This window comes from Zingiber officinale, chromosome 8B, assembly GCF_018446385.1.
Source record: "Zingiber officinale cultivar Zhangliang chromosome 8B, Zo_v1.1, whole genome shotgun sequence".
In the NCBI taxonomy this organism is placed as follows: domain Eukaryota; kingdom Viridiplantae; phylum Streptophyta; class Magnoliopsida; order Zingiberales; family Zingiberaceae; genus Zingiber; species Zingiber officinale.
This window is the reverse complement of record NC_056001.1, coordinates 95,215,430-95,242,403: the sequence shown is the minus strand read 5'-3', so window position 1 is coordinate 95,242,403 and position 26,974 is coordinate 95,215,430. Positions and strand designations below refer to the sequence as shown.

Below are 26,974 nucleotides of genomic sequence, written 5' to 3'. Positions count from 1 at the left end.
TCCGATTATCTCATGTCCCCATCATTTGCTCCCTTTCAAAGTGTGTGAGACCGTCCTGCAGGCTGTTAAGGTGACAACTTCACCTTTGCAACTAGAATTATAAGATTTTCGTCTGATTAATTGGATACAAAATCAAATTCAATAAATACAAATTTTACTTTTAATTGATGTTACATATCTGGTTTCCATATCCAAGCCTCTCCCAAAATACCATATATTATGTACTTTGTACATCCACACAAAATGTATTTCTGTTAAAAAGAAAGAAAAAGGAAATTCCAGGTTCCACAAATCCTATATCCTCAATTAAGTTTCATTATAAAAAAAAGACCTACAATGAGGAACTTTTTTCCTGGAAGTTATTTAAGAAGAGCTAAATTGCATGTATCATATACACTTGATCTGATCAGTAGATGGTTTTGGCAGTTAATAAGTGACTTCTGAGTCGAGCTAAAATTCCTGTCAAAATCTGTAAGTAGCAAACATTTGGGAATCTGTGCTTCAAACCCTTTCATTTACATTTGAAGCCTCGGTTTGCATTGGATAGTTGGACCTTCATGAGGATGACAAAACTTAACTTTGTGGTTCCAATGTGGTCGTTTCATTGAGGAGAATAGGAAATGTGAGTTTCTGGATTGCTTAATGATCTGGCCTGCTGTTCCTACCGGAATAGAGTAGGGACCCGAAGTGAGGGCCCTGGCCATAGTTCTTTGGTTTGACTCTATCATGGCGGGCTCTGCGTACAGCCTGCTGGATTTGGCGCTCATGTTCTCTGAGGATCTCTTCAAAGTTTCCACCTGGAGGCATAAGAGGTCCAGAATAGTGATCCTGATTCTTCTTATTTCCATGACCCTGAAGCATAGAGAAACATATTAGAAAAGAATCAAATTTTAGCAGTAGACATGAAATTTAAATGGTGCCCATTCATCGATTTTGGAGTTAGAAGTTTCAAATTCTAAAACAGAGTGAAGAGTTCCATTTTGTTTTGAAAAAGAATAAAGGATTCACTATTAAGCCACTTTTTTTATTGTATTAGAACTTACAGTAGTCGATTCCTTGTATTGTAGTTCGTCTTCCTTTTTTTGGGAGTAGGAAGGCCCATTCAGCAGGTGGCGAGTCCATTCTTGCTGACTGGATGAATCAGAAACATCAAGATGGTTGTGCTTGGAGCTAATTTGGTTCACTGGAAGATGTGTGTGTTTGTTGCTCCTCTTGCGATCCAACCTTTCGGTATTGCTTCTAGCAACCACCGGACCAGAGGCTGTGGGAAAGTCTCCAGCTTTGCCTTGTGGTCTGTATGATATATGTGTATCCATTTCTGTACCGATGGGCAATCCTGTTGTCGACAAACGACCAGAGTATTTCAAAGGACCACCATAAGGAAAACCCTTCTCAACATTTCTCGTAGGAAGATCCATAGCGAGACCTTGCAATGCCTCCTTTGTTGGCTTATACTTGTCACTGCTAGTTTTGACACTTCCATTTATCTTGCGCGTCTGCATAGATCGCCATCACCAGGATACATGTTAATTGAGAAAAAGAATTAGGGATTCACTTAGGAAATTGAGTGGTTTATTAGTGGGAAAAAAATAGAGGAACAATGATGAGAGAGATCAAGTAAGAGTTGATTGGATTTTTCTTTAGTTTCTTTGGAGGTGCATTCTTCAAGCAGGGAGCCATACAAAAAGATGAGATTTTAGTCATTCACTTTGCTTCGAGAAAAGGAAAAAAAAAAAATCATATGCATACATTATTGACTGAGCATGCCTGAATAAAATTGTCAATTGGTGAAGAAATTTTATACATGAAAATTTGTGAAATATGTGATGTAATTTGAATGAAGGGAAGCCTTGGTGCAACGGTAAAGTTGTTGCCATGTAACAAAAAGGTCACGAGTTCGAATCTTGGAAACAACCTCTTGCAAAAAAACAAGGTAAGGCTATATACAATGAATCCTTCCCCGGGACTCCGTATGGCGAGAGCTTCGTGCACCAGGCTGCCCTTTCTTTTTGTACTATAATTTGAATAAAAAAATCTTGCTTCAATGAGCACATAAAACCGAAAACTTGTAGGGTGTGCAATCATTTGTTTCTTATACACAGACGGGAACAACAAGCGTAGCTTGTCTCTGGCCCTTGTATAAGCATCAAGAGCCCTCAATTTTGAAGTGTTTTCCTATTAACGAGCATAAGCAGCAAAACATAAACCAGGCACTGTACCTGTGGCTCCATGTTTCCATGAGAAATAGGCATTTGTTTTGTGCTTCCTTGCACAATACCATGGACTTCCATAGCTGCTTCTCGTTGTCTGATATCAAAGATAATGTTTGTTATCAGCTAGAAATGCTAGGAAATTCAGATTATGAAGCATATGAAGGGTTGTTTACCTATTTCTAATTTCATATCATGCTTATGTAAATAAGAATCTCACCTTCTAGCTTCCTCATTTCGAAGTTTAGCATCATATTCCTTGCATGGAGGGTATTTCGGCAGACTTGAAGGATCACATGGAAAAGGCTTTGTACTGAAGAACTGAAAAGAGAGCCAACTAAATGTCAGCTTTATGAGATTAGGATTTCAAAGAACTGGGAATTAGGAATCATCAGAACACTGTTAATTGCTATTATGGACCTAACAAATTCAAAAGAAATACAAGTTATAAACAATGTAAAAAGATGTTAAAACATTTCAGAATCAACACTAATTCTATGGTGAAATGCCATTGATTATGCATGACCCCCCAACAGAAGATCCATAATTTATTATCCTTAATTAAACCAGAACGGGATTAGCTCAATAGACAATGCCACTCAACAAATTCACCCGGCAGGAGTTCTACAATTCTATGTTTAGAACTAGATATGAAAATATGCTCAAAATTCACACCTTGTTCAGCATTGAATTGAACTAGTTAGGGTAAATTTGAAAGGAAGTGAGGAACTAAATAATGTGCTAGACCATGTAAATAAGTAATGTTACAAATTTCATTTCAGTTTCGACACCAAGTGAATTCATTGTTAAAACAGTACAAGAATCATCCAAATGCTATACAAGGTAAAATAGACAGCATTCATCAACTGTCAGTGAAAAGCAATATTTAAGGAATACCAAAAGACAATGGAAAATAAAGAAAAAGAGAGAGGAATGTTAGGGTCAAAAACCTACAGGAGCAAGTAAAAATACACAATGATGAACAAGTAGAAAGAAGAACTTGAAAACAATAATCTTACTTCACTCTTGAGGGCATAAGCTGCAGTTCCACGGTCTGCTGGATCTACTGAAAGTAGATGATCAAGAAGATCTAAAGCAACGGAGGCGAAATCTTTAAAAGTCTCCCTAACACGCCGTGGGTATGGTTGTTGGGGCTTAAAAGAGGTAGCATGAGGTAACTTTGAGGTCCTCCAGTACTCCTCAGAAGGTGAGCCACACAATTTGAATATCTTGTGCAATTGCTCCACCTATAGATCAAGAATAACCAATGTTTTGATGCCATTGCAATACACCGCAAGTAATCAAATTGAAGATAGCAAAAGCTTAAAAAAACACCACCTTTAAATATTTTTACTCATAGTAACACACATATCTAGTTTCTGATTTTCACTAAAAAGTTCATACCACAGATTAAAACTCAAAAATTTAGTAGCTAAATATTTAATTGCATATTTGATTTTTGAAGAAGGATTGAAAGTGCAATATAGTTCTTCCTTTTATTCACTCTACCCAATGGAAGCCCTTTGCCAACTGACCTGGGCTTTTTTAATCACATAAAAGAATATTAGAACTTAAGGTATGGTGCGCTTTGTACCACATACCATGGAGTAATACTTGGAATGTATCATGATACCATACTTGACTAAATTATGGCATATGGATGAATAACTTTGACTGGCATGATTACTTTAGTCCAGTAAAATGACAATTTCATTCCAAGTACTAACACCAGTATCGGAACTCTATCTTTAAAGAGGAAAATACTTCATTATCCCTACAAGGATGCATGAAAACAGTGAAAAGGATCACTTGCCTTTTATTGTATTAAATCTTAATTACTATGTTTGACTAAATTATGGCATTTGGATGAACAACTTCAACTGGCATGATTATTTTAGTCCAGTAAAATGATGATACCAATTCCAAGTTCTAAGATCAGGATAGGCACTCTATCTTTAGGGAGAAAAAAATACTTCATTATCCCTACAAGGGTGCACCAAAAAAGTGAAAAGGATCACTTGCCTCTTATTGTATTAAATCTTTTTTTTTTTTGCCATTTTATTTTGGATCTACCATATCAAACACATCGTAATTGGATATAGCTTTATGTGGACCTGCATCAATGTTGTGCAACTCACCAAGGCGCACAACTTCTACTTGCTAATCTAGGCACCCTAATGCACTGAATGAGTTAGCAGTCCCTCAAAGTTGCCGAGTGAAGCAAAGGATTGGCTAGTGGTGGGCAAGGAAACTTCTTAGTCCCAATTGCCAAGTTGGGAGGTCTCAATAGTATGCAGTGGAAATCTCCAACCAATGGCAAGTCATTTTGAGTAGTGGAGTCTAGATCTTTAATCATATTATATCAGAGCTAACCCACTAGTTCATGGGCATGAGGCGTTGGTGGATTGCCAATTAAGCCCAACCACAGTTAAGCTGTGACTTGGGGTGGGGAAGAATGGAAGAATTATACACATATGGCTTGATGTGGATTTATATCATTGTTGTGTTATGTCTCAAACAATTAAGGGAATGCCCTAGTCCAAATACTTTAGATGCACCAATTAAGGGAATGCCAAAAAAAAATGTTACCAAGTATGGTACATGACTTGCTTGTTGCGGGAAGGGCAGTCCATTGTCTCACATGGGCAAGTTGGATGATCTTAGCAGGTTTATAAGTGAACAAAATGTCATGAACAAACTCACTACTTGATTTGATAAGATTGGTTAATGCTCATTTAACATAAAGTAGATTCAACAAGCTTGAACAATGGTGGGTTCCACTTGTTAATGTTCATAAATAAAACCCATGATAATCCATGATTAAAAACTTGTCTAAGCTTCCATTTTGATCTTATTTCTTTAGTTTTTTATTTAAGATTCAAAGAATATTACACAAACACATATATACTTTGTAGCTCCAAATTCACTACAATATATTAAATTAATATAAATTTCATTTATTGAATTGATCTTTAACTAAATTATAATGGTTGCCTTACCTCTAGTTGAGCTCCTCAAAAGCTTGAGCTCGAGTGGAGCTTGATAAGCTTTTTATTAGATGAGCTCAACAAGCTTAAACACACACAAATATATTTATAATCTACTTATGTTTGATATTTTTGGTATCTTACAAATTTTGCAACTTCAAATTCACTACAATATGTTAAATTAATATAATTTTCATTAATTGGATCGATGTTGTAACTAAATTATAAAGACCGCCTTACCTCTAGTTGGACTTGTCAAAAACTTAAACTCGGATGGAGCTTGATAAGCTTTTAATTAAGTAAGCTCAATAAGCTTGAACATGCCTTATAAGCTTTAATAAGATAAACAACCAAGCTTGAACATAATCAAGCTCAACTGAACTAGCTTGTTTACCTTCCTATTCTAATCATGGCTCTACCTATGTTACCTGGACTATGAGTACGACGACATGGGTGTGGATCTAATCAGGTTACTACATCCTTTTTGGAGGTAAACAGATTTTTTAGAAAAGAATGAAGCAAAATGTTGTGGCTAAATCGAGTGTATAGGTAGAGTATAAAGCTATGGCTAGCTACGTTTGAACTTATTTGGGTTAGTCAACTATTGGATGAGTTGGGATATGCTCCCAAAGAACAAATGAATTGTATTGTGATAACCAAACTGTCATCCACATAACTTCAGATCTAGTGTTCCACGAGAGAACAAAACACATAAAGATTGATTGTCATTTTGTAGCAATAAAGTGCAGTTCAATGAAATTGTTACATTATTTATGAGCTCTAATGATCAATTAGCTAATTTGTTCACTAAATCTTTAACAGATCCTGAAAGTGAGCATCTCTGCACCAATTTGAAGAGTGTTATGGACTGATTTATAAATAGTGTATATTACAAAGGGCTATATATAACATTATGTTGATGAAATGATGAATAATATATATATATATATATATATATATATATATATATAGCTAGAAGGGACAACTTAGAGTGTATCCCAAATCTTGCCTTCTTTAGCAACCAAAATGGAAGAGTACAGTCTTCAACTGAATTAGTTGCTTGTACAAAAGAATATGTTACAATTTCTAAGCTTCATCTCAATACATGAATATTGAAACTGAAAAGAGACACAATTCATAAGAGATACCTCAGTTCTTCCTGGCATAATAGGCCGCCCAGAAAGCAATTCAGCAAGAATGCAACCTGCACTCCACATATCAACTGCAACACCATATTCTGTAGCACCCAACAAGAGCTCAGGAGGACGATACCACAGAGTTACCACACGGCTTGTTAAGTGTTGCTTGTGGTCAGGATTATAAATTGTAGCTAGTCCAAAGTCTGCGATTTTCAGGATCCCATTATTGTCAATCAAAAGATTTGCTCCTTTAATATCTCGATGCAAGACACAATGACTATGACAATGCTCAAGCCCATATAATAGCTGTTGCATATAGCATTTAACCTGTATATTATTGGTAGAGACAATTAATATAAAAATATCAAGAAAACCTCAGCAAAATTAAATGTATATAATAACAAAACCAAATACCTGTGGCTCTGTGAACTTGATACCAGGTGTTGCTACTAGTCCAGCAAGATCATGTTCCATATATTCAAAAACAAGATACAAGTTAGATGACATTTTTGATGTAACTAGAGCTTCAAGCTTTACAACATTTGGATGATCAAGCCTCCTTAGAATATGTATTTCTCTTGCCATAAATCGTACACTTTCAGGATCTACATTAGCAAATCGTACTTTCTTAAGTGCCACAATTTTGCCTGTTTCAAAATCACGGGCTTTGTACACAGTGCTATAAGTTCCTTGCCCAATCTGCAGATACAACAACATTGTCAGCATAACGACATTAACCATGCTAAGGACTCCATTAAGTTTCAAACTTGGATAAATCTATCTCCAAAAAGAATCTAAATCCAACTAAGCAGAGACCGCAGAAAAAAAAACTATTTAAAATGACTTAAGCATCAAACAAGCTAGAGAAGAACATATCGTACAATTGCCATTTAATCAGGGAGGTATGAATCTCCTACAGCTGTAGCAGTGTAGCAACAAAAGCATATATGGTTCGCAAATTCAAATACAATTATATATATTTTAATCATAGACGTCATACAACTATGATATCAATCTAAGGGATGCACATGCTACTAAGAAAATACATTAGACAGATACCAAATGCATTAGAATGCTAATTTAGACCATTATTTTAAAAAGTGATTTTGTGCATCTATGTACTGCTTATGAGTATTGCATATGTCAAAATTGGGTGTGCAGTCACAAGGTTGCTTTTTATATCAAGAAACTGAGAAATAAGGAGACACATTGGCTACAAAGATGCTGAAGTATAAAGGAATAGCTATTTGATGATATAGGATACAGGGAAGTTTTTTCGCGCAAGTACTACATGGTTTTTGCATAATGGTTAAATTTTGAGACATTAATTGTATAGTAAGAGTGGATTATTTCAGAAATGTTCGTTTTAATAAGCTCTTATTTCACTTGTATTTTATGGATATAATTTCCTTATAACAATCAGGTATACTTCTACATATGCACCACGCAAAACTATGCTCTGACATGAACCTACGTATATGTACAAATTTCACTTGCTTCAACCATATTTGTAACACCAAATTAAGCATACATAGCCAGGCCAGACAGTAATGCTTCAGTCACAGAACAACATAGATAACAGGAAATACAACTACAAGTTAAGATATAGATGTATAGACAAAAAAGGAATAAAAGAAAACTAAAAACAACTAGCACATAAGAGAAACAGCTAGGCAATTCCTTCAAAAATGCAAACTAGTAACATAGAAGAGTATGGTAGCGCTTAGACTACTGCCTACCTTGTTTAATTTCTCAAAGGTATCGGCTCTTCGAGGCAACCACCCTTTTACTGCCTCCCCAGCAACAGCGGTGAGCCAAGAAGGCCAACCTGCTGCAGTGTGCTCCAATCTGAACCCATTAGGCACATGAGATATCACCATATTGTGCCCCATTGAAGTTGTACCAACAACCACTGAGTTCGGTTCTCCCATATTTGCACGAGCCTCCACGATTTCCCCTCTCCGATGAACAACCCCCAATCTAATCGTCTCAACTGATGGAGACACCTTCTTCTCTCCATCAATCGCCAAAGGGATAAGCGAAGTAGCAACATTTTCATGAGGCTTTGATATAAGCCTCACTCTGCTCCCATCATTTCTAAATCCCGCATTGGCAACTTCAATCTCCTCCCTCCTTGAAGAAGAAACCAATCTATCTGAGGCCTTCCGCTTAGGCCCCTGAGACTCCCTGTCGTCATTTTCCCTGGTTGCTTTGGAGGAAACACAGCCCATAAGAACGTCTGCCTCCCTCAACTTAACCCCTAGAGCGTAGTAATTGTTGCATTGAACTCGAGAAAGGCGCCTCCTTTTGCACCGAACTGTATTGAAAACTCTTTTAAAACCTTCTCGTCAGCCACTATGGAGCAGAAGTAACCCGAGACCAAAGAAACGAGCGATGGAAACTCCAAAAGTCCTTCCAAACTCCCCAAGAACAAAACACTGACCAGAGTTAGATGATTTCAGCAATAATTCAGAAACAATAGCAATTAAACAGCGATTCGAGTCCCTAAACCCTCAAGTCTCCATCAAAAGCAGCCAATTGGAGAAATCAATAATCAGTCACGGGCGCATGCAGAAACCCAAGTCGATGAATTCCAAACAAGATGCAATCTTGGCGGAGCAGCCCGAGAATCAGCGATGCTCCGTTGATTAGGAAATTTCGAGTCAAAATCCCTAATTTTCGCAGCCTCTGATTCTCCCTTCGCCAAAGGTGGAAAACACAACAGTAAACGACGAAGCGAAGAAAGAAAATCCCGAAATTAGGACTAATATCTCCCAGCTGGTCAATACCTCCACTGCAAGCAATTTTATATAGAACACAGGCGGCTTGCGCAGAGATTGATGAATCAAATGGGAAGAACCAATAGATCAAGACGAAGCGTCGGACTTTGCAATCAAGACGAGTAGAGACCGGGCAAGAGGAGAGGAAAATGAAAAAGCAGACGAATAAGATGGATCCAAAAACGCGGTTTTAGAAGCGAATACTGAGAGCGATAGATTTACAGAGATAGAGAGAGGGAGCGGCCAGCGGCGGAGCATGAGATTCCCGGGTGGCGGCGGAGCGCCGCAGAGATGCAAACCAACGGTAGAGATGGGATCGTTTCCGCCGCGGCGGCCTACTATTTATGACTAGACTGTGTCAACGTTACTAAACGGGAGACGATCATAAAAGATATTTGTGGGCCTAGACGATTTTGAGTCCAATCTATATTATAAATATTATTGGCTACCATATATTATATATATTAAATATTTTAAATAATATTTATTAAAAAATGTCAATTTTAATATTATATATCGTAGTTTTTAGAAGTTTATTTATCAATTTTAGTAAAAAAAATTTAAAAATGAATACTAAAAATAAATGTTTCCTTTTTTCCATTACTAGTGTTTTGACAAATATGTTCTAAAAATATATTTCATTATTTTTAACCAAAAATACTTTTTTTCCTCATATTACCTATATCTATGATTTAATTTTTACTATTTTTTTTATAGATTTGACTGCATTTTACTAAAAAAACCATATTTATAATTGGTATTTGTGAGAATAAATTTAATAATTATTTTTTATCTGATTCCCTTTCCATGTTAATTTTGTATTTACAATTGCAAAATCATTCTCAGATCGTCTTATGCCAATATTAGTGGTGAGCAAAAATTTGAAAAAAAAAATAAATTAATCAAATTGAACCAACCAAATTTAGAAATTTGGCTGGTTAATTTAATTTTTGATTTTTTTTAAAATTTGGTTGGATTAATTCAATTTGATTTTAGTTTTAAATTTTATAATTTAGTTAAACAAAATAAGAATATTAATTTGATTATTTTTTATTTAAAAATACAATTAATTAAAAAAATATCATTTTTTTAAGTTAAAATCAAATAAGGTTTTAAAATTTTGGTTAATTTGGTTAATCGGTATTTTATCAGTTCAAATTTTTAGGAAAATTTGATCAGTACGGTTGGTTCAAAAAAAAATTGATTGATTCGATTTTTTATCTATTCGGTTCGATCAATTCAATTTTAACCTAATATTCAGCCCTAGCTAAGATGTATATCAAATATTTGTCCAAGTACGATAAGAAGCACAATGATTTTTCCATATATTCATGGTTCAATTCTAATGTAGACAATCTTACACTTGGGACATCTCCAATGGAGGACTGAATTAGGACATCTTCGTTGGAGAAATAATCATTTTTAAATTTATTATCGTTGGATGGCTGTGGTTTTAGTTTAAATAAAAAATTTAGTTTTAAAATTAAGAACCATGTGGAACTATCTGAATCAGACTCAGGTGCTTAGAATTGATTGGTCCAGGCATCTAGAATGAATCCAGATGCCTGGACTCATTTTGTTGGACTCGTGCGATCGGTAAGAAGGGAAGAGTGAATTGTCTGTAAGAAAAATAAGAAACATCTTTCTCGTTCTTTTTACTTGATTAGTAGCACAATTAAAAATAATAATAAAAAAAATAATTTAAAAAAGTAGGTAAAAAGTTAGTATTTACTTAGTTATAACTTAAATGGTTGTTAATCCAAAGTAAATGAAAGCTCACTAAAATTCTCCTTCGTTGAAGGCGGAGAAGCATTTTACACACGTTGACGGTTCAAGAATGACTAAGAAAGTTAATACTCCAGTTGTTGTATATTTCCTAGATCCAAGAATGACTAAGAAACTGGAAGGCACCTTTAATAGGCTTGAAGGCGCCTCCAGCGTGGCGAAGCTTATCATCGAAGATAAAGTCTTATCTTCGGCTAACGGCTACTGTTTGCCCAGTCTAAGGCGCCTTCTGTTAGGATGTATACTAAAAGTCTAGCTTTTGATATAAACATTTATCTAGAAATAAGAATCACATTGGTCAAATGTCTACATTTATGATAAATGTAGTTGTTCAATTAATTTATATTGTAGATAACATGGTGTGTAGTGTCACACACAGAGGATCATGTTATCAGTATCTTATAAATTATAAACAGTAGCTCACGACCAAGATGGATAAGAACAAACCATTGGAAGGTCGTAGTGTAATTAGGTATTAGTTTATCTTAACTATATAATTACACTAGTACACTTAGAGTGTATTGAGTAGGACCATTAGAGGTCGTTTCTTTTATACTGACTTTATAAAGGAACAAAGACCTCAGTTATTATGGAAGTGTGTGCTCTTAATCCTAATATAATAACAAGCACATATATTTGATATTTATTATTTTAATTTATCAATGGGTGAGATTTAGTTCGATAAATCAATAAGCCCGATAAGTTGGGAAATGATATCACTTATAGTGTGTGTTGTTGATTATAGAAAGAAACTGTGTCCTAGTAATCTATGTTGAGAATGTCCCCAAGATGAGCTCATAAAGATTGTCATGTTAAACCCTGCAGGTGGACTTAGTCCGACATGACGATAAGGTTGAGTGGTACTACTCTTGGACTAAGATATTAATTAAATGAGTTGTCAGTAACTCACTTAATTAGTGGGCATTCGACATCTTAAACACAGGGAGACTAACACACTCATAATAAGAAGGAGCCCAAAAATGTAATTTGGGATTGGTGCGGTAGTTCAATAATAGTTCTCTAGTGGAATGAATTATTATTGATAAAATTAAGTTGTGTGTTCGGGGCGAACACGGGATGCTTAATTTCATCAGGAGACCAAAATCAATTCCTCCTCTCGGTCCCTATCGTAGCCTCTTGTATATAAAGATTTATACCCACCTTCTTACTCATCTAATGGGGACGGCCAACCTAGCTTGGAACCCAAGCTAGGGCCGGCCAAGACCAAGTGGATGAGCCAAATTGGTGGCCGGCCAAAGCTTGGGTCCCAAGCTTAGGTGGCCGGCCACTAGAATATTAAAATGGATTTTTATTAAAATTATTTCTTATGTGGATATCATGGTTTTAAAAGAGAGTTTAAAAATTAAAAATTTCCTTTTATAGCATTCTACAAAAGATTAAGAGAAGAGATTAATCTCTTTCCTTATTTGTAGATTAAAAGGATGGTTTTAATTTTTGGTAAAAACTTTCCTTATTTGTAAATCTACATGTTTAAAAAAGAGTTTAAAATTTGAAATCTTTCCTTATTTGTTGATTAAAAGATGAATTTTAAATTTTAAGAAAACTTTCCTTTTTAACCATGTTCATGATTTAAAAGAGAGTTTAAAAATTAAATATTCTCTTTTATAAGTTTCTACAAGAGATTAAGAAGAAATTTGATATCTTTCCTTATTTGTAGATTAAAAGAGATTTTAATTTTTAGAGATAACTTTCTTTTTATCTGCATGTTTAAAAGAAAGATTTTAATTTATTAAATTTCCTTTTTATAAACCAATCATGAAGGGATAAAAACTATTGGTGAAATTTTTATAAATTTCCAGAAACAAATTAGAAAGTTTTAATTCTTGTTTAATTAAAACTCTCCTTGATTTGGGGAAATAAGTGGTCGGCCATGTTATAATGAAAAGAAAAATTATTTTTAATTAAATAAATTTTTCCTTTTCATGGCAAAAGAATTAAGAAAGTTTTTATTTAAATTTCCTTATTTGCCAAGATCAAGGATTATAAAAGAGGGGGTAGAGGTGCCTTCAAGGGTATGACTCTATTATTCTTTTCCTCCCTCTCTTCCTTGGTGGCCGGTCTCTTTCTCTTCTCTCTTCTCCTTCTTGTGGCCGAACCATCTTGTTCTCTTGGAGTCCTTGTGGTGGCCGGATCTAGCTTGGAGAAAAGGAGAGAAAGGAGGCTTCGCTCTTGCATCCCTTGGAGCTTGGTGGTGGTGGCTGAACCTCATCCTTTCTTGGAGTCATGTGGTGGACGAACCTTGCAAAGAAGAAGAAGGTGTCTTGGTGGTTCTCGTCTCGGAAGATCGTTGCCCACACAACGTTCGGGATTAGAAGAGGAATACGGTAGAAGATCAAGAGGTCATTAAAAGTTCACAAAGAAAGGTATAACTAGTAATTATTTTTCGCATCATACTAATTTTATTTCATTGTAAAAATACCAAATACAAGAGGCATGTGATTCTAGGTTTCGAATTAGTTTTCGATGTTGTGTTCTTTTGTTTTCTTTTCGAACTTGTGCTTCGATTGTTCTTTTTGGTTAACCTAGAGTTATTTAAGAAAATTAAATATTAGCTTTCCTTAAAAGGCTTTGTCTAATCGGTGGTGGTTGTTCCCATATCCAAGAAGGTCATGTGCCTCGCCACGTCAGTACTGGAAGCCAATTTTGGAAATAGATATTTAATTATCTTCGTAACCTAGGTGATTTGAATCAAACGTGTTAAGTTTCGCAGGAAATCTAAGTCTAAACCTAAAAGAACAAATAAGTTAAACTTAGGATCAAACGTGTAAAGTTCCGCAGGCGATCCAAGTTTAATTTAAAAGAACACATGGTAGCTAGGAAAAGGTTCAGACCTTTGTACAAAATTTTTGTACAGTGGAACCGTTAGGCTTTCCGAGTAACAACCAACAATTGGTATCAGAGCTAGGGTTTTGCCTCTGTGTATTTGGTATTAGTTTAATTATGCACATGTCATACATAATTTAGGCAGGATAATAGTAGGATGTGCTAACTTTATGGATGCAGGATTAAACTATTATGGCTTATAGATATTGTGTGTGTGATTGGACCCTTGGACATGTCAAGGGCATTTTATTGTGTGTGCATGATTGTATTATAAAATACAGCAGGAGCTGTATTTAGTTTTATTAGGATTTTATTTTTTGATCTAGATACATGTACATTCCTTCGAGGAATATAGGATCAAAAAATGTAAAATTCTATTTATGTCGCGGATCGAATCTTGCAAGGCATGGAACCTTTTGAGGACCAGAGGCACAGCCGAACAAGGAGCAAGATGGATGCGACAACTAGACCCGGTGGCGGTGGCCAAAGATGGCAGCAGCTAGGGTTGGCGACACACGGAGGACAGCAATAGATAAAAGCCATAATAGTTGAAAATTAGTTTTTCTATTTATTGCTTTTTATGTTGTGTTGTGTGTGCTTGTTAGTATGCATGTTAAGTAGGCTAGCATAGTCAAAATTCCTCACTTTAAATAACTAAGTGGGAGAGGGATTTATTTTTAAATAAATTTCACAGTCTTCATTACTGGTTTATAAGTGATGCAACAAGCTTGCGCGTTGGCTCTGAGTGCCTTCCTCCATATCGGATGAGCTTGTTTGCGGATCACTAGATTAAACTTCCATTTTGGATGACTATAGGAAGTTAATTAAGAGCGTGTGATCTTCTCCATCGGAAGGGGCACAATCTTATTAATGGACTTAGTGTCAAGTAATGGTATACACTTAGGCACGTCTAATAGTATCCTCCCCATCGGAGTCACTGCTATTATTTGTGTGACCGAAGAAAACCAACTATTAATTTGTCAAATAAATAGGTTGACAAGATAATAAAATTAAAAACTCCTCTTACAAATGTTTGATTTTGTATACGTCCACACTATCGTGGCATACAAAATTCACGGTGTTTGAGGTAATTTTATTTTGTCATAAAAATTTATTGACAAGATAATTAATGGGTAAAACCCTCCTGTTACAAATGTTTAAATTTTGTATATGTCCACACTATCGTGGCATGCAAAATTCACGGTGTTTGAGGTGTTGGTGAATTTAAATAATATTGTTTGAGGAATCAATGTTATTTGAAATTCAAAAGTTTGACCAAATATTTGATCAAAGACAGATCAACTATTAATTTTATTCATCATAAAGTAAAGTTGACGAGATAATAAAATTAATGGATAAAAAAAAAAAATTTACGTCCACACTATCGTGGCATACAAAATTCATGGGGATTTTAAGGAATTGATCTTGATCAAATATTTTTTGTGATTCTTAGGATTTAAAATGTTTGTCAATTCCCTAGATGTTATACTATAGAAAAGACTTAGTAGTCCCTATTGTAATAATTGGAAATAGGACTTGGACATTAAGGAATACTGTCTTCTTAGAATTAAGAACAATATATGTGTATTTAATTCATTAGTTGAAACATGTTTAGTGGTGTTATCTACCAGAACCTGGAGTGTAGATACAGATGTCATTAATCATGTCCGCAATTCATTGCAGGGTTCCAGGAAACCCGACAACTAAATGAAAATAAAAACACCGTCCACATGGACACTGCTGTAAAAGTGGCAGCTGTTGTAATGGGAGATGTTTATCCTTTAATAGGAATAAAATATGGATTATTAGAAATTTTCTTTACGTACTAAGTTTAGAAAGAACCTGTTTTCAATTTATAAATTATTATAGAATAGATATTATGTCTATTTTGATAACAAAGCTGTTATCAAGAAAAATAGAGAAGTTATCTATTCTGGTATGTTGGTTGACAATTTATAATCCAATAACTCCCACGATGCAATAAATGAAAATCTTCTAACTTTAATAAAAGAAAGTAACCTTCGTAAATGAACCAATCATATTTTTAGCATCTAAGGCTAGGTTATATTATCTTGAGTAGAATTCAAAGGATAATAACCAATGAACTCTTGGGTTCATTGGTAGTGGAAATCTTTCCAACCTGCGAGTCTTATTTGGAAGGAAAAATAACCAAGAAGCTTTTAAGTTTAAGGGGTAAGGAGCCAAAGATATGTTGGAATTGGGTCATTCTGATTCTGTGTAAACCTTTGACTATCCAGGCAAGAGGTTGTTTCGAATATTTCATCTATTTTATAGACGACTATTCGAGATAAGGATACATTTACTTGACGCACCACAAGTCTAAGTGCTTTGATTAGTTCAAAAAGTACTAGGCTGATGTGGAGTAAAGGTAAAAGTATCAAGACACTACGGTTAGATCATAGTGGCGAGAATCTCTTAGGAGAGTTTAGGAGTCACTTATCAGAAGATGGGATTTAATCTCAACTAACTGCACCTGGTACACCCCAACAGAATGGTGTAGTAGAAAGAAGGTATAAGGCTCTTATGGAATAATTAGATCGATGATGAGTTATTCAGAAAATTACCAAATTTGTTTTAAGGATATACACTGGGAATGGAAGTGAACATAGTACCTTCTAAGTCAGAACTCTCTACTCCCATAGAATTGCAGATTGGGCGTAAGTATAGTTTGAAGCATATTCGGATTTGGGAGGTCTAGCACATGAGAGACACTGATAAAGTTGGACAGGAATTCACTTGTTTGTGGGTTATCCTAGAGAAACAAAAGTAGGTTTATAGTCTTAAAAATCAGAAGGTCATTGTTAGCATCAATGACTGATTTTTAGAAAAGGACTATGCAATAAACCACAAGCCCATAAGTAAATTTGTTCTTAAAGAAATTATAAAGGACATGTCTAATCTAGTACCAACTGTACAAGATGAAATATCACAAGAAACTGCAACACGTATCATAATTGATACACAATTATAGACAGTACCTAATCGTAGTGGGAGGGTTGTCAAACAACCTAAGAGATTCATGTTTTGGGAGAGTCTTTTGGACTTGATCCCAAATGAACATGAGCCTGATCCCGGACATATGATGAAACACTCCAAGATAAAGATGCAGCATCTTGGCAAAGAGCAATGAATACAGAATTAGAATTCTAATAAAATCTGGAAGCTTGTACAACCACCAGATGGTGTAAAAGTCATTGGATAAAAATAGGTCTACAATAGGAAAAGATGGATAGACAGGAAGGTGGAAACTTTCAAAGCAAGGCTTGATGAAAAAGGAAACTTTTTCACTGGTAGCCATGCTTAAGTCTATCTGGATTCTTTTATCTATTTGGCAAGTGGATGTCAAGACAGCATTCCTTAATGGAAGTCTTGAAGAAAGCATCCATATAAAGCAACCAGAAGGGTTCATTGCAAAGGGCAAAGAGCATCTTGTGTGCAAGCTCAATCAGTCTATGGACTGAGGCAAAGCTTCAAGGTCTTGGAACATCCGGTTTATCAAAGTAATCCATACCTATGGATTTATTTAGTAACCGGATAAGTCTTGTGTATACAAAAGGTGTGATGGAAACGTGGTGGTATTTCTTGTACTATACGTAGATAACATTTTTGGTAGTTGGAAACAATATCAAAATATTGTCAGAAGTAAGGGTATGGTTGTCTAAACAATTCGATATGAAGGACTTGGGAGAATGTATATATTCTTGGGATCAAAGTAATAAGGGATTGCAAGAAAAGAATATTTTACTTATCTCAATCCTCATATATCGAAAAAATCCTTGCTCGTTTTAAGTATGCAAAAATCCAAGAAAGGCTTCTTACCTTTTTAGCATGGAGTAACTTTATCTAAAGAGATGTCTCCGTAGACATCAATGTAGATAGAGGAAATGAAGGCAGTTCTTTATGCTTCGGCTGTCGGAAGTCTAATGTATGCTATGCACGAGATCAGAAATCTATTTTGCCAAGGGCATAGTTAGCAGATATCAAAGTAACCCTAGACAAGGGCATTGGACTGCAGTAAAGCATATATTGAAGTACCTTAGAGGCACTAAAGATTATATGTTAGCTTACAAGGCAGTTAATTTGGTCCCTCTGGGTTGCACGGATTTTGACTTCCAATTGAATAGGGACAATAGTAAATCAACCTCGGGGTTTTATGTTTACTTTAGGAGGTAAAGTCATAACTATGAAAGAGTAATAAGCATATGTGTTTTTCTGGACTCCACTATAGAAGTTGAGTATATGGCAAGCCTCTGAGGTAGTCATAAAAGCTGAATGACTCAATAACCTCAAGATAGACTTAGATATGATTTCTGGTTTGTCCAAAGATTATTACAATTTATTGTAATAATAGTAGTGCAGTAGCAAACTCGAAGAAACCATGAGTCTATAAGGCAAGTAAACACAATAGAGCGTAAGTACCACCCAATACGATAAATCGTATAAACAAGGAGAAGTTGTTGCCGCCTAGATTGCATCAGATGATGACCTATAGATCTTTTCACTAAGGCCCTTAAGGCAAGAGCTTTTGATGGGCATATTGAAGAGTTGGGAATCAGATGTATGGCAGGAGATATGGCAACTTAGTCTTTTAGTATAAGTGGGAGATTGTTAGGATGTATACTAAAAGCCTAGCTTTTAGTATAAACATTTATCTAGAAATAAGAATCACATTGGTCAAATGTCTACATTTATGATAAATGTAGTTGTTCAATTAATTTATATTGTAGATAACATGGTGTGTGGTGTCACACACAGAGGATCATGTTATCAGTACGTACCTTATAAATTATAAACAGTAGCTCACGACCAAGATGGATAGGAACAAACCATTGGAAGGTCGTAGTGTAATTAGGTATTAGTTTATCTTAACTATATAATTACACTAGTACACTTAGAGTGTATTGAGTAGGACCATTAGAGGTCGTTTCTTTTATACTGACTTTATAAAGGAACAAAGACCTCAGTTATTATGGAAGTGTGTGCTCTTAATCCTAATATAATAACAAGCACATATATTTGATATTTATTTCTTTAATTTATCAATGGGTGAGATTTAGTTCGATAAATCAATAAGCCCGATAAGTTGGGAAATGATATCACTTATAGTGTGTGTTGTTGATTATAGAAGGAAACTGTGTCCTAGTAATCTAGGTTGAGAATGTCCCCAAGAGGAGCTCATAAGGATTGTCATGTTAAACCCTGTAGGTAGACTTGGTCCGACATGACGATAAGGTTGAGTGGTACTACTCTTGGACTAAGATATTAATTAAATGAGTTGTCAGTAACTCACTTAATTAGTGGACATTCGACATCTTAAACACGGGGAGACTAACACACGCATAATAAGAAGGAGCCCAAAAATGTAATTTGGGATTGGTGCGGTAGTTCAATAATAGTTCTCTAGTGGAATGAATTATTATTGATAAAATTAAGTTGTGTGTTCGGGGCGAACACGGGATGCTTAATTTCATCAGGAGACCAAAACCAATTCCTCCTCTCGGTCCCTATCGTAGCCTCTTGTATATAGAGATTTATACCCACCACATACCCACCTTCTTACCCATCCAATGGGGCCGGCCAAGCTAGCTTGGAACCCAAGCTAGGGTCGGCCAAGACCAAGTGGATGAGCCAAGTGTTGGTTGCTACTCGGAAAACCTAATGGTTCCACTGTACAAAAATTTTGTACAAAGGTCTGAACCTTTTCCTAGCTACCATGTGTTCTTTTAAATTAAACTTGGATCGCCTGTGAAACTTAACACGTTTGATCCAAAGTTTAATCTATTTGTTCTTTTAGGTTTTGACTTGGATCTCCTGCGGAACTTAACACGTTCGATCCAAATCACCTAAGTTATTAATTCCATTAAATATTAATTTTCATAATTGGTTCCCAGTACTGACGTGGCGAGGCACATGACTTTCTTGGATATGGGAGCAACCACTACCGACTAGACAAAACCTTTGAAGGAAAGCTAATATTTAATTTCCTAAAATAACTTTAGGTTAACCGAAAAGAACAATCAAATCACAAGGAAAAGAAAAAATAACAAAGAACACAACATCGAAAATAAATTTGAAATACTAGAATCGCATGCCTCTTGTATTTGGTATTATTTCCAAAAATAACTAGTATGATGCGGAAAGGAAAAATACTAGTTATACCTTTTAGAAAAACCTCTTGATCTTCTACCGTATTCCTCTTTTAACCTCAGACGTTGTGTGGGCAACGATCTTCTAAGATGAGAAACCACCAAAGCACCTTCTTCTCCTCGTAGCTAGGTTCGGCCAAATCAAAAGCTTCACCAAGGATGAAGAAAAAACAACAACCAAGCTCCAAGGGATAAAAGCTTTCTCTCCTTCTTCTTCTTCTTCTCCAAGTAGTATCTGGCCACCACAAGAGCTCCAAGCAAGAGAGGGTTTCGGCCACCACAAAGAGGAAGAGATAGAGAGAAGATGGTCGGCCACAACACCAAGGAAAAGAGGGAGAGAATAATAAAAGTTGTGTCTCATGAAGGCACCCCAACCCCTTCTTTTATATTCCTTGGCTTTGACAAATAAGGAAATTTAATTACAATAAAATTTCCTTAACTTTCCTTGATAACAATTAATTAATAAAAATTAAATAAAATTTCCTAATCAATTGTATATGGCCGGCCACATCAACAAGACTAAACAAAGCAATTTCAATCACCAATTAAAATTCCTTATTTGTCTTCGGAAATTTTTAAAAAATAAAATTTTCTTTTAAAATCCCTTCATGGTTGATAAAAAGAAATTTCTATAATTTTAATTATTCTACATGTGAATAATTTATAAAGAAGAAAAATAAAATATCTTTCCAATCTACAAATAAGGAAAGAGATCTAATCTCTTTCTTTAATCTTTTGTAGATCCTTTTAAAAGAGATATTTTAATTTTTAATCTCTCCAATAAATTATATCTTTCACATAAGAAATATTTAAAATTAAAATTCCTTTTAATTTAATGGGGGCCGGCCACCTAAGCTTGGGTTCAAGCTAGGGCCGGCCACCCATGAATCAAGGCTTGGCCGGCCCTAGCTTGAACCACAAGCTAGCTTGGCCGGCCCCTATATCATGGGTACGAAGGTGGGTATAGTACTCTATAAATAAGAGGCTACGATAGGGACCGAGAGGAGGAATTGGTTTTGGTCTCCCGATAAAATTAAGCATCCCGTGTTCGCCCCGAACACACAACTTAATTTTATCAATAATAATTCATTCCACTAGAGAACTATTATTGAACTACCGCATCAATCCCAAATTACATTTTTGGGCTCCTTCTTATTATGAGTATGTTAGTCTCCCTGTGTTTAAGATGTCAAATGTCCACTAATTAAGTGAGTTACTGACAACTCATTTAATTAATATCTTAATCCAAGAATAGTATCACTCAACCTTATCGTCATGTCGGACTAAGTCTACCTGCAGGGTTTAACATGACAATCTTTATGAGTTCATCTTGGGGACATTATCAACCTAGATTACTAGGACACAGTTTCCTTCTATAATCAACAACACACACTATAAGTGATATCATTTCCCAATTTATCGAGCTTATTGATTCATCGAACTAAATCTCACCCTTTGATAAATTAAAGAAATAAATATCAAATATATGTGCTTGTTATTATATTAGGATTAAGAGCACACACTTCCATAATAACTGAGGTCTTTGTTCCTTTATAAAGTCAGTATAAAAGAAAACGACCTCTGATGGTCCTACTCAATACACTCTAAGTGTACTAGTGTAATTATATAGTTAAGATAAACTAATACCTAATTACATTACGACCTTACAATGGCTTGTTCCTTTCCATTTTGGTCGTGAGCTACTGTTTATAATTTATAAGGTACTGATAACATCATCTTCTGTATGTGACACCACATACTATGTTATCTACAATATAAATTAATTGAACAACTACAAAAAATGTAGATGATTTGACCAAATGTGATTCTTTATTCAAAATAAATATTTACAAAAGCTTAGGCTTTCAGTATACACTCTAACACCAAGTTGGTGGCCGGCCAAAGCTTGGGTCCCAAGCTTAGGTGGTCGGCCACTAGAATATTAAAATGGATTTTTATTAAAATTATTTCTTATGTGGATATCATGGTTTTAAAAGAGAGTTTAAAAATTAAAAATTTCCTTTTATAGCATTCTACAAAAGATTAAGAGAAGAGATTAATCTCTTTCCTTATTTGTAGATTAAAAGGATGGTTTTAATTTTTGGTAAAAACTTTCCTTATTTGTAAATCATCTACATGTTTAAAAGAGAGTTTAAAATTTGAAATCTTTCCTTATTTGTTGATTAAAAGATGGATTTTAAATTTTAAGAAAACTTTCCTTTTTAACCATGTTCATGATTTAAAAGAGAGTTTAAAAATTAAATATTCTCTTTTATAAGTTTCTACAAGAGATTAAGAAAAGATTTGATATCTTTCCTTATTTGTAGATTAAAAGATATTTTAATTTTTAGAGATAACTTTCTTTTTATCTACATGTTTAAAAGAAAGATTTTAATTTATTAAATTTCCTTTTTATAAACCAATCATGAAGGGATAAAAATTATTGGAGAAATTTTTATAAATTTCCATAAACAAATTAGGAAGTTTTAATTCTTGTTTAATTAAAACTCTCCTTGATTTGGGGAAATAAGTGGCCGGCCATGTTATAATGAAAAGAAAAATTATTTTTAATTAAATAGATTTTTCCTTTTCATGGCAAAAGAATTAAGAAAGTTTTTATTTAAATTTCCTTATTTGTCAAGATCAAGGATTATAAAAGAGGGGGTAGAGGTGCCTTCAAGGGTACGACTCTATTATTCTTTTCCTCCCTCTCTTCCTTGGTGGCCGGTCTCTTTCTCTTCTCTCTTCTCCTTCTTGTGGCCGAACCATCTTGTTCTCTTGGAGTCCTTGTGGTGGCCGGATCTAGCTTGGAGAAAAGGAGAGAAAGGAGGCTTGGCTCTTGCATCCCTTGGAGCTTGGTGGTGGTGGCTGAACCTCATCCTTTCTTGGAGTCATGTGGTGGCCGAACCTTGCAAAGAAGAAGAAGGTGCCTTGGTGGTTCTCATCTCGGAAGATCGTTGCCCACACAACGTTCGGGATTAAAAGAGGAATACGGTAGAAGATCAAGAGGTCATTAAAAGTTCACAAAGAAAGGTATAACTAGTAATTATTTTCTGCATCATACTAGTTTTATTTCTTTGTAAAAATACCAAATACAAGAGGCATGCGATTCTAGGTTTCGAATTAGTTTTCGATTTTGTTTTCTTTTCGAACTTGTGCTTCGATTATTCTTTTGGGTTAACCTAGAGTTATTTAAGGAAATTAAATATTAGCTTTCCTTAAAAGGCTTTGTCTAGTCGGTGGTGGTTGTTCTCATATCCAAGAAGGTCATGTGCCTCGCCATGTCAGTACTGGAAGCCAATTTTGGAAATAGATATTTAATTATCTTCGTAACCTAGGTGATTTGGATCAAACGTGTTAAGTTCCGCAGGAGATCCAAGTCTAAACCTAAAAGAACAAATAAGTTAAACTTAGGATCAAACGTGTAAAGTTCCGCAGACGATCCAAGTTTAATTTAAAAGAACACATGGTAGCTAGGAAAAGGTTCAGACATTTGTACAAAATTTTTGTACAGTGGAACCGTTAGGCTTTCCGAGTAGCAACCAACACCTTCAAGGGGTTGAAGGCGCCTTCCATAAAGGCTCGAAGGCGCCTTCAAGGGTTGAAGGCACCTTCCACCAGAAAGGTGTAAGGGCGCCTTCAATACCATTGAAGGCACCTTTAGCAGCTGCTACCGAGCTCCACACTCCTCCATTAGCTCTTCTGCTGCTCTGCTCGCTTAGGTGATTTTGGCCATTCGGAATAGGGCTCATCCAAACCCACTTTCCGACCTTCTCCTCAAACAGGCTTCCTCCCCAATTTCTCGTCCCTCTAACGTCACACACGTCCTTCTCGTCCATCAGTATATTCTTCTGCAGCACCTCGTCCCTTGAATACACCGAGCCCGTCGACTCTTTGCCCGTGTCATCCTTCTCGCTAGCTGCGTCTTCCGCTCGACTTTTGTGTTCCTAAGCTCCTGCACACTTAGACACAAGAATCAAGCACACACAGGACCTAACTTAACTTGGTTAACCACATCAAAACTGTTGGAGTGTATACTGAAAGCCTAAGCTTTGTAAACATTCATTATGAATAAAGAATCACATTTGGTCTAATTATCTACATTTGTTTGTAGTTGTTCATTTAATTTATATTGTAGATAACATAGTATGTGGTGTCACATACAGAAGATGATGTTATCAGTACCTTATAAATTATAAACAGTAGCTCACGACCAGAATGGAAAGGAACAAACCATTAGAAGGTCGTAGTGTAATTAGGTATTAGTTTATCTTGACCATATAATTACACTAGTACACTCAGAGTGTATTGAGTAGGATCATTTGAGGTCGTTTCTTTATACTGACTTTATAAAGGAACAAAGACCTCGGTTATTATGGAAGTGTGTGCTCTTAATCCTAATATAATAACAAGCACATATATTTGATATTTATTTCTTTAATTTATCAATGGGTGAGATTTAGTTCGATGAATCAATAAGCCCGATAAATTGGGAAATGATATCACTTATAGTGTGTGTTGTTGATTATAGAAGGAAGCGTGTCCTAGAGATACTAGGTTGATAATGTCCCCAAGAGGAGCTCATAAGGATTGTCATGTTAAACCTGCAGTGGACTTAGTCCGACATGACGATAAGGTTGAGTGGTACTACTCTTGGACTTAGACATTAATTAAATGAGTTGTCAGTAACTCACTTAATTAGTGGACATTCGATATCTTAAACACAGGGAGACTAACACACTCATAATAAGAAGGAGCCCAAAAATGTTATTTGGGATTGGTGCGGTAGTTCAATGATAGTTCTCTAGTGGAATGAATTATCATTGATAAAATTAAGTTGTGTGTTCGGGGCGAACACGGGATGCTTAATTTTATCGGGAGACCAAAACTAATTCCTCCTCTCGGTCCCTATCGTAGCCTCTTATTTATAGAGTTCTATACCCACCTATACCCACCCAATAGGGGCCGGCCAAGCTAGGGCCGACCTAGGTATAAAATTGGGTGGCTGACCCTAGCTTGAACCCAAGCTAGTAGGGCCGGCCAAAATAAATTAAAAAAGAAATTTAATTTTAATTTTTATTATGTGGTAGATATAATTTAAAGAGAATTAAAATTAAAATATCTCTCTTGTAAAAGATTTACAAAAGATTAAAGAAAGAGATTAGATCTCTTTCCTTATTTGTAGATTGGAGAGATTTTATTTTCTCTTTAAAATTATTCACATGTTAATAAAATTAAAATTATAGATATTTCCTTTTATTAACCATGAAGAGATTTTTAAAGAGAAATTTTATTTTTTTTAAAATTTCCGGAAACAAATAAGGAAAGTTTTAATTGTTGATTGAAACTTGTCCAATTTGCTTCCTCTTGATGTGGCCGGCCATTAGAGTTTATTTGGGAAATTTTATTTTATTTTTCTCAAATAAATCATGTCAAGGAAATTAAGGAAATTTTATTGTAAATAAATTTCCTAATTTGCCTAGGCCAAGGAATATAAAAGAAGGGGTAGGGGTGCCTTCATGAGACACAACCTCTATTGTTTTCTCTCCCTTTTTCCTTGGTGTGGCCGGTCATTATCTCCCTCTCTTCCTCTTGTGGTGGCCGAATACTTAATCTTTCTTGGAGTTCTTGTGGTGCCGGATACTACTTGGAGAAGAAGAAGAAGAAGGAGAGAAAGCTAGCATCTCTTGGAGCTTGGTTAGTATTTTGATTTTCTTCTTTGGTAAAGTTCTTCCTTTGTGGCCGAACCTTGCTTGGAGGAGAAGAAGGTGGTTGGTGGTTTCTCGTCTCGGAAGATTGTTGCCCACACAACGTCTGAGGTTAGAAGAGGAATACGGTAGAAGATCAAGAGGTTTTTCTACAAGGTATAACTAGTAATTTCTATTTCCGCATCATGCTAGTTATTTATGGAAATAATACCAAATACAAGAGGCTTACGTTCTAGAATTTCGAATATGTTTTTTCGAAGTTGTGTTCTTTTATTTCTTTCTTTTCCTTGTGATTTGATTGCTCTCTTTGGTTAACCTAAAGTTATTTTAGGAAATTAAATATTAGCTTTCTATTAAAGGTTTTGTCTAGTCGGTGGTGGTTGCTCCCATATCCAAGAAGGCCATGTGCCTCGCCACGTCGATCCTGGGAACCTTTATGGAAATTAATATTTAATGGAATTAATAACTTAAGGAGACTTGGGTCGAACGTGTTAAGTTCCGCAGAGATCCAAGTCAAAACCTAAAGAACAAATAAATTAAGTTTTGGATCAAGCGTGTTAAGTTCCAGCGATCCAAAATTTAATTTAAAGAACACATGGTAGCTAGGAAAAGGTTCAGAACTTTGTACAATTTACTGTGGAACCTATAGGTTTTCCGAGTAGCAACCAACAATTGGTATCGAGCTAGGGTTTTCTCTGCGTATTTGGTATTTAGTTTAATTATGCACATGTCATACATAATTTAGGCGGGTTAATAGTAAGATGTGCTAACTCTATGGATGCAGGATCCAACTATTATGGCTTTTAGTTAATTATGTGTGATTGGACCCTTGGACATGTCAAGGGCAATTTATATGTGTGTGCATGATTGTATTAAAATACAGCAGGAGCTGTATTTAGTTTTATTAGGATTTTATTTTTGATCTAGATACATGTACATTCCTTTTATGGAATATAGGATCAAAAATGTAAAATTCTATTTATGTCGCGGATCGAATCTTGCAAAGCGTGGAACCTTCTAAGGACCAGAGGCGCAGCGGAACTCGGAGCATAGACCCGGTGACGGTGGCCAAATAAGGCAGCAGCTTCGGATGACAACACACGGAGGACAATTAAAGATAAAAGCCATAATAGTTGAAAATTAGATTTTCTATTTATTGCTTTTATATTGTGCTGTGTGTGCGTGTTAGTTTACAAGTTTAGTAGGCTAGCATAGTTAAAATTCCTCATTTATAAATAACTAAGTGGGAGAGGGATTTTTTAAATCCCATGGTCTCCATTACTGGTTTGTAAGTAAGCTTGCGCGTTGGCTCTGAGTGCCTTCCTCCATAACGGATGAGCTTGTTTGCGGATCA

At 35.4% G+C, this 26,974-nt stretch overlaps 1 protein-coding gene across 1 annotated transcript; it reads right to left on the bottom strand.

Annotated features, from left to right (window-relative positions):
- Positions 1-283: 283 nt before the first annotated feature.
- LOC122015542 (probable serine/threonine-protein kinase At1g54610) lies at positions 284-9,401 on the bottom strand. Its single transcript, XM_042572499.1, has 8 exons — positions 8,076-9,401; positions 6,751-7,035; positions 6,346-6,663; positions 3,230-3,457; positions 2,431-2,531; positions 2,220-2,307; positions 1,044-1,496; positions 284-852 (listed from the first exon to the last, which is right to left on the bottom strand). Exons 1-8 carry the CDS (start codon positions 8,565-8,567, stop codon positions 640-642), a joined length of 2,178 nt encoding a protein of 725 aa, XP_042428433.1. The 5' UTR covers positions 8,568-9,401; the 3' UTR covers positions 284-639.
- Between the last annotated feature and the right edge of the window lie 17,573 nt (positions 9,402-26,974).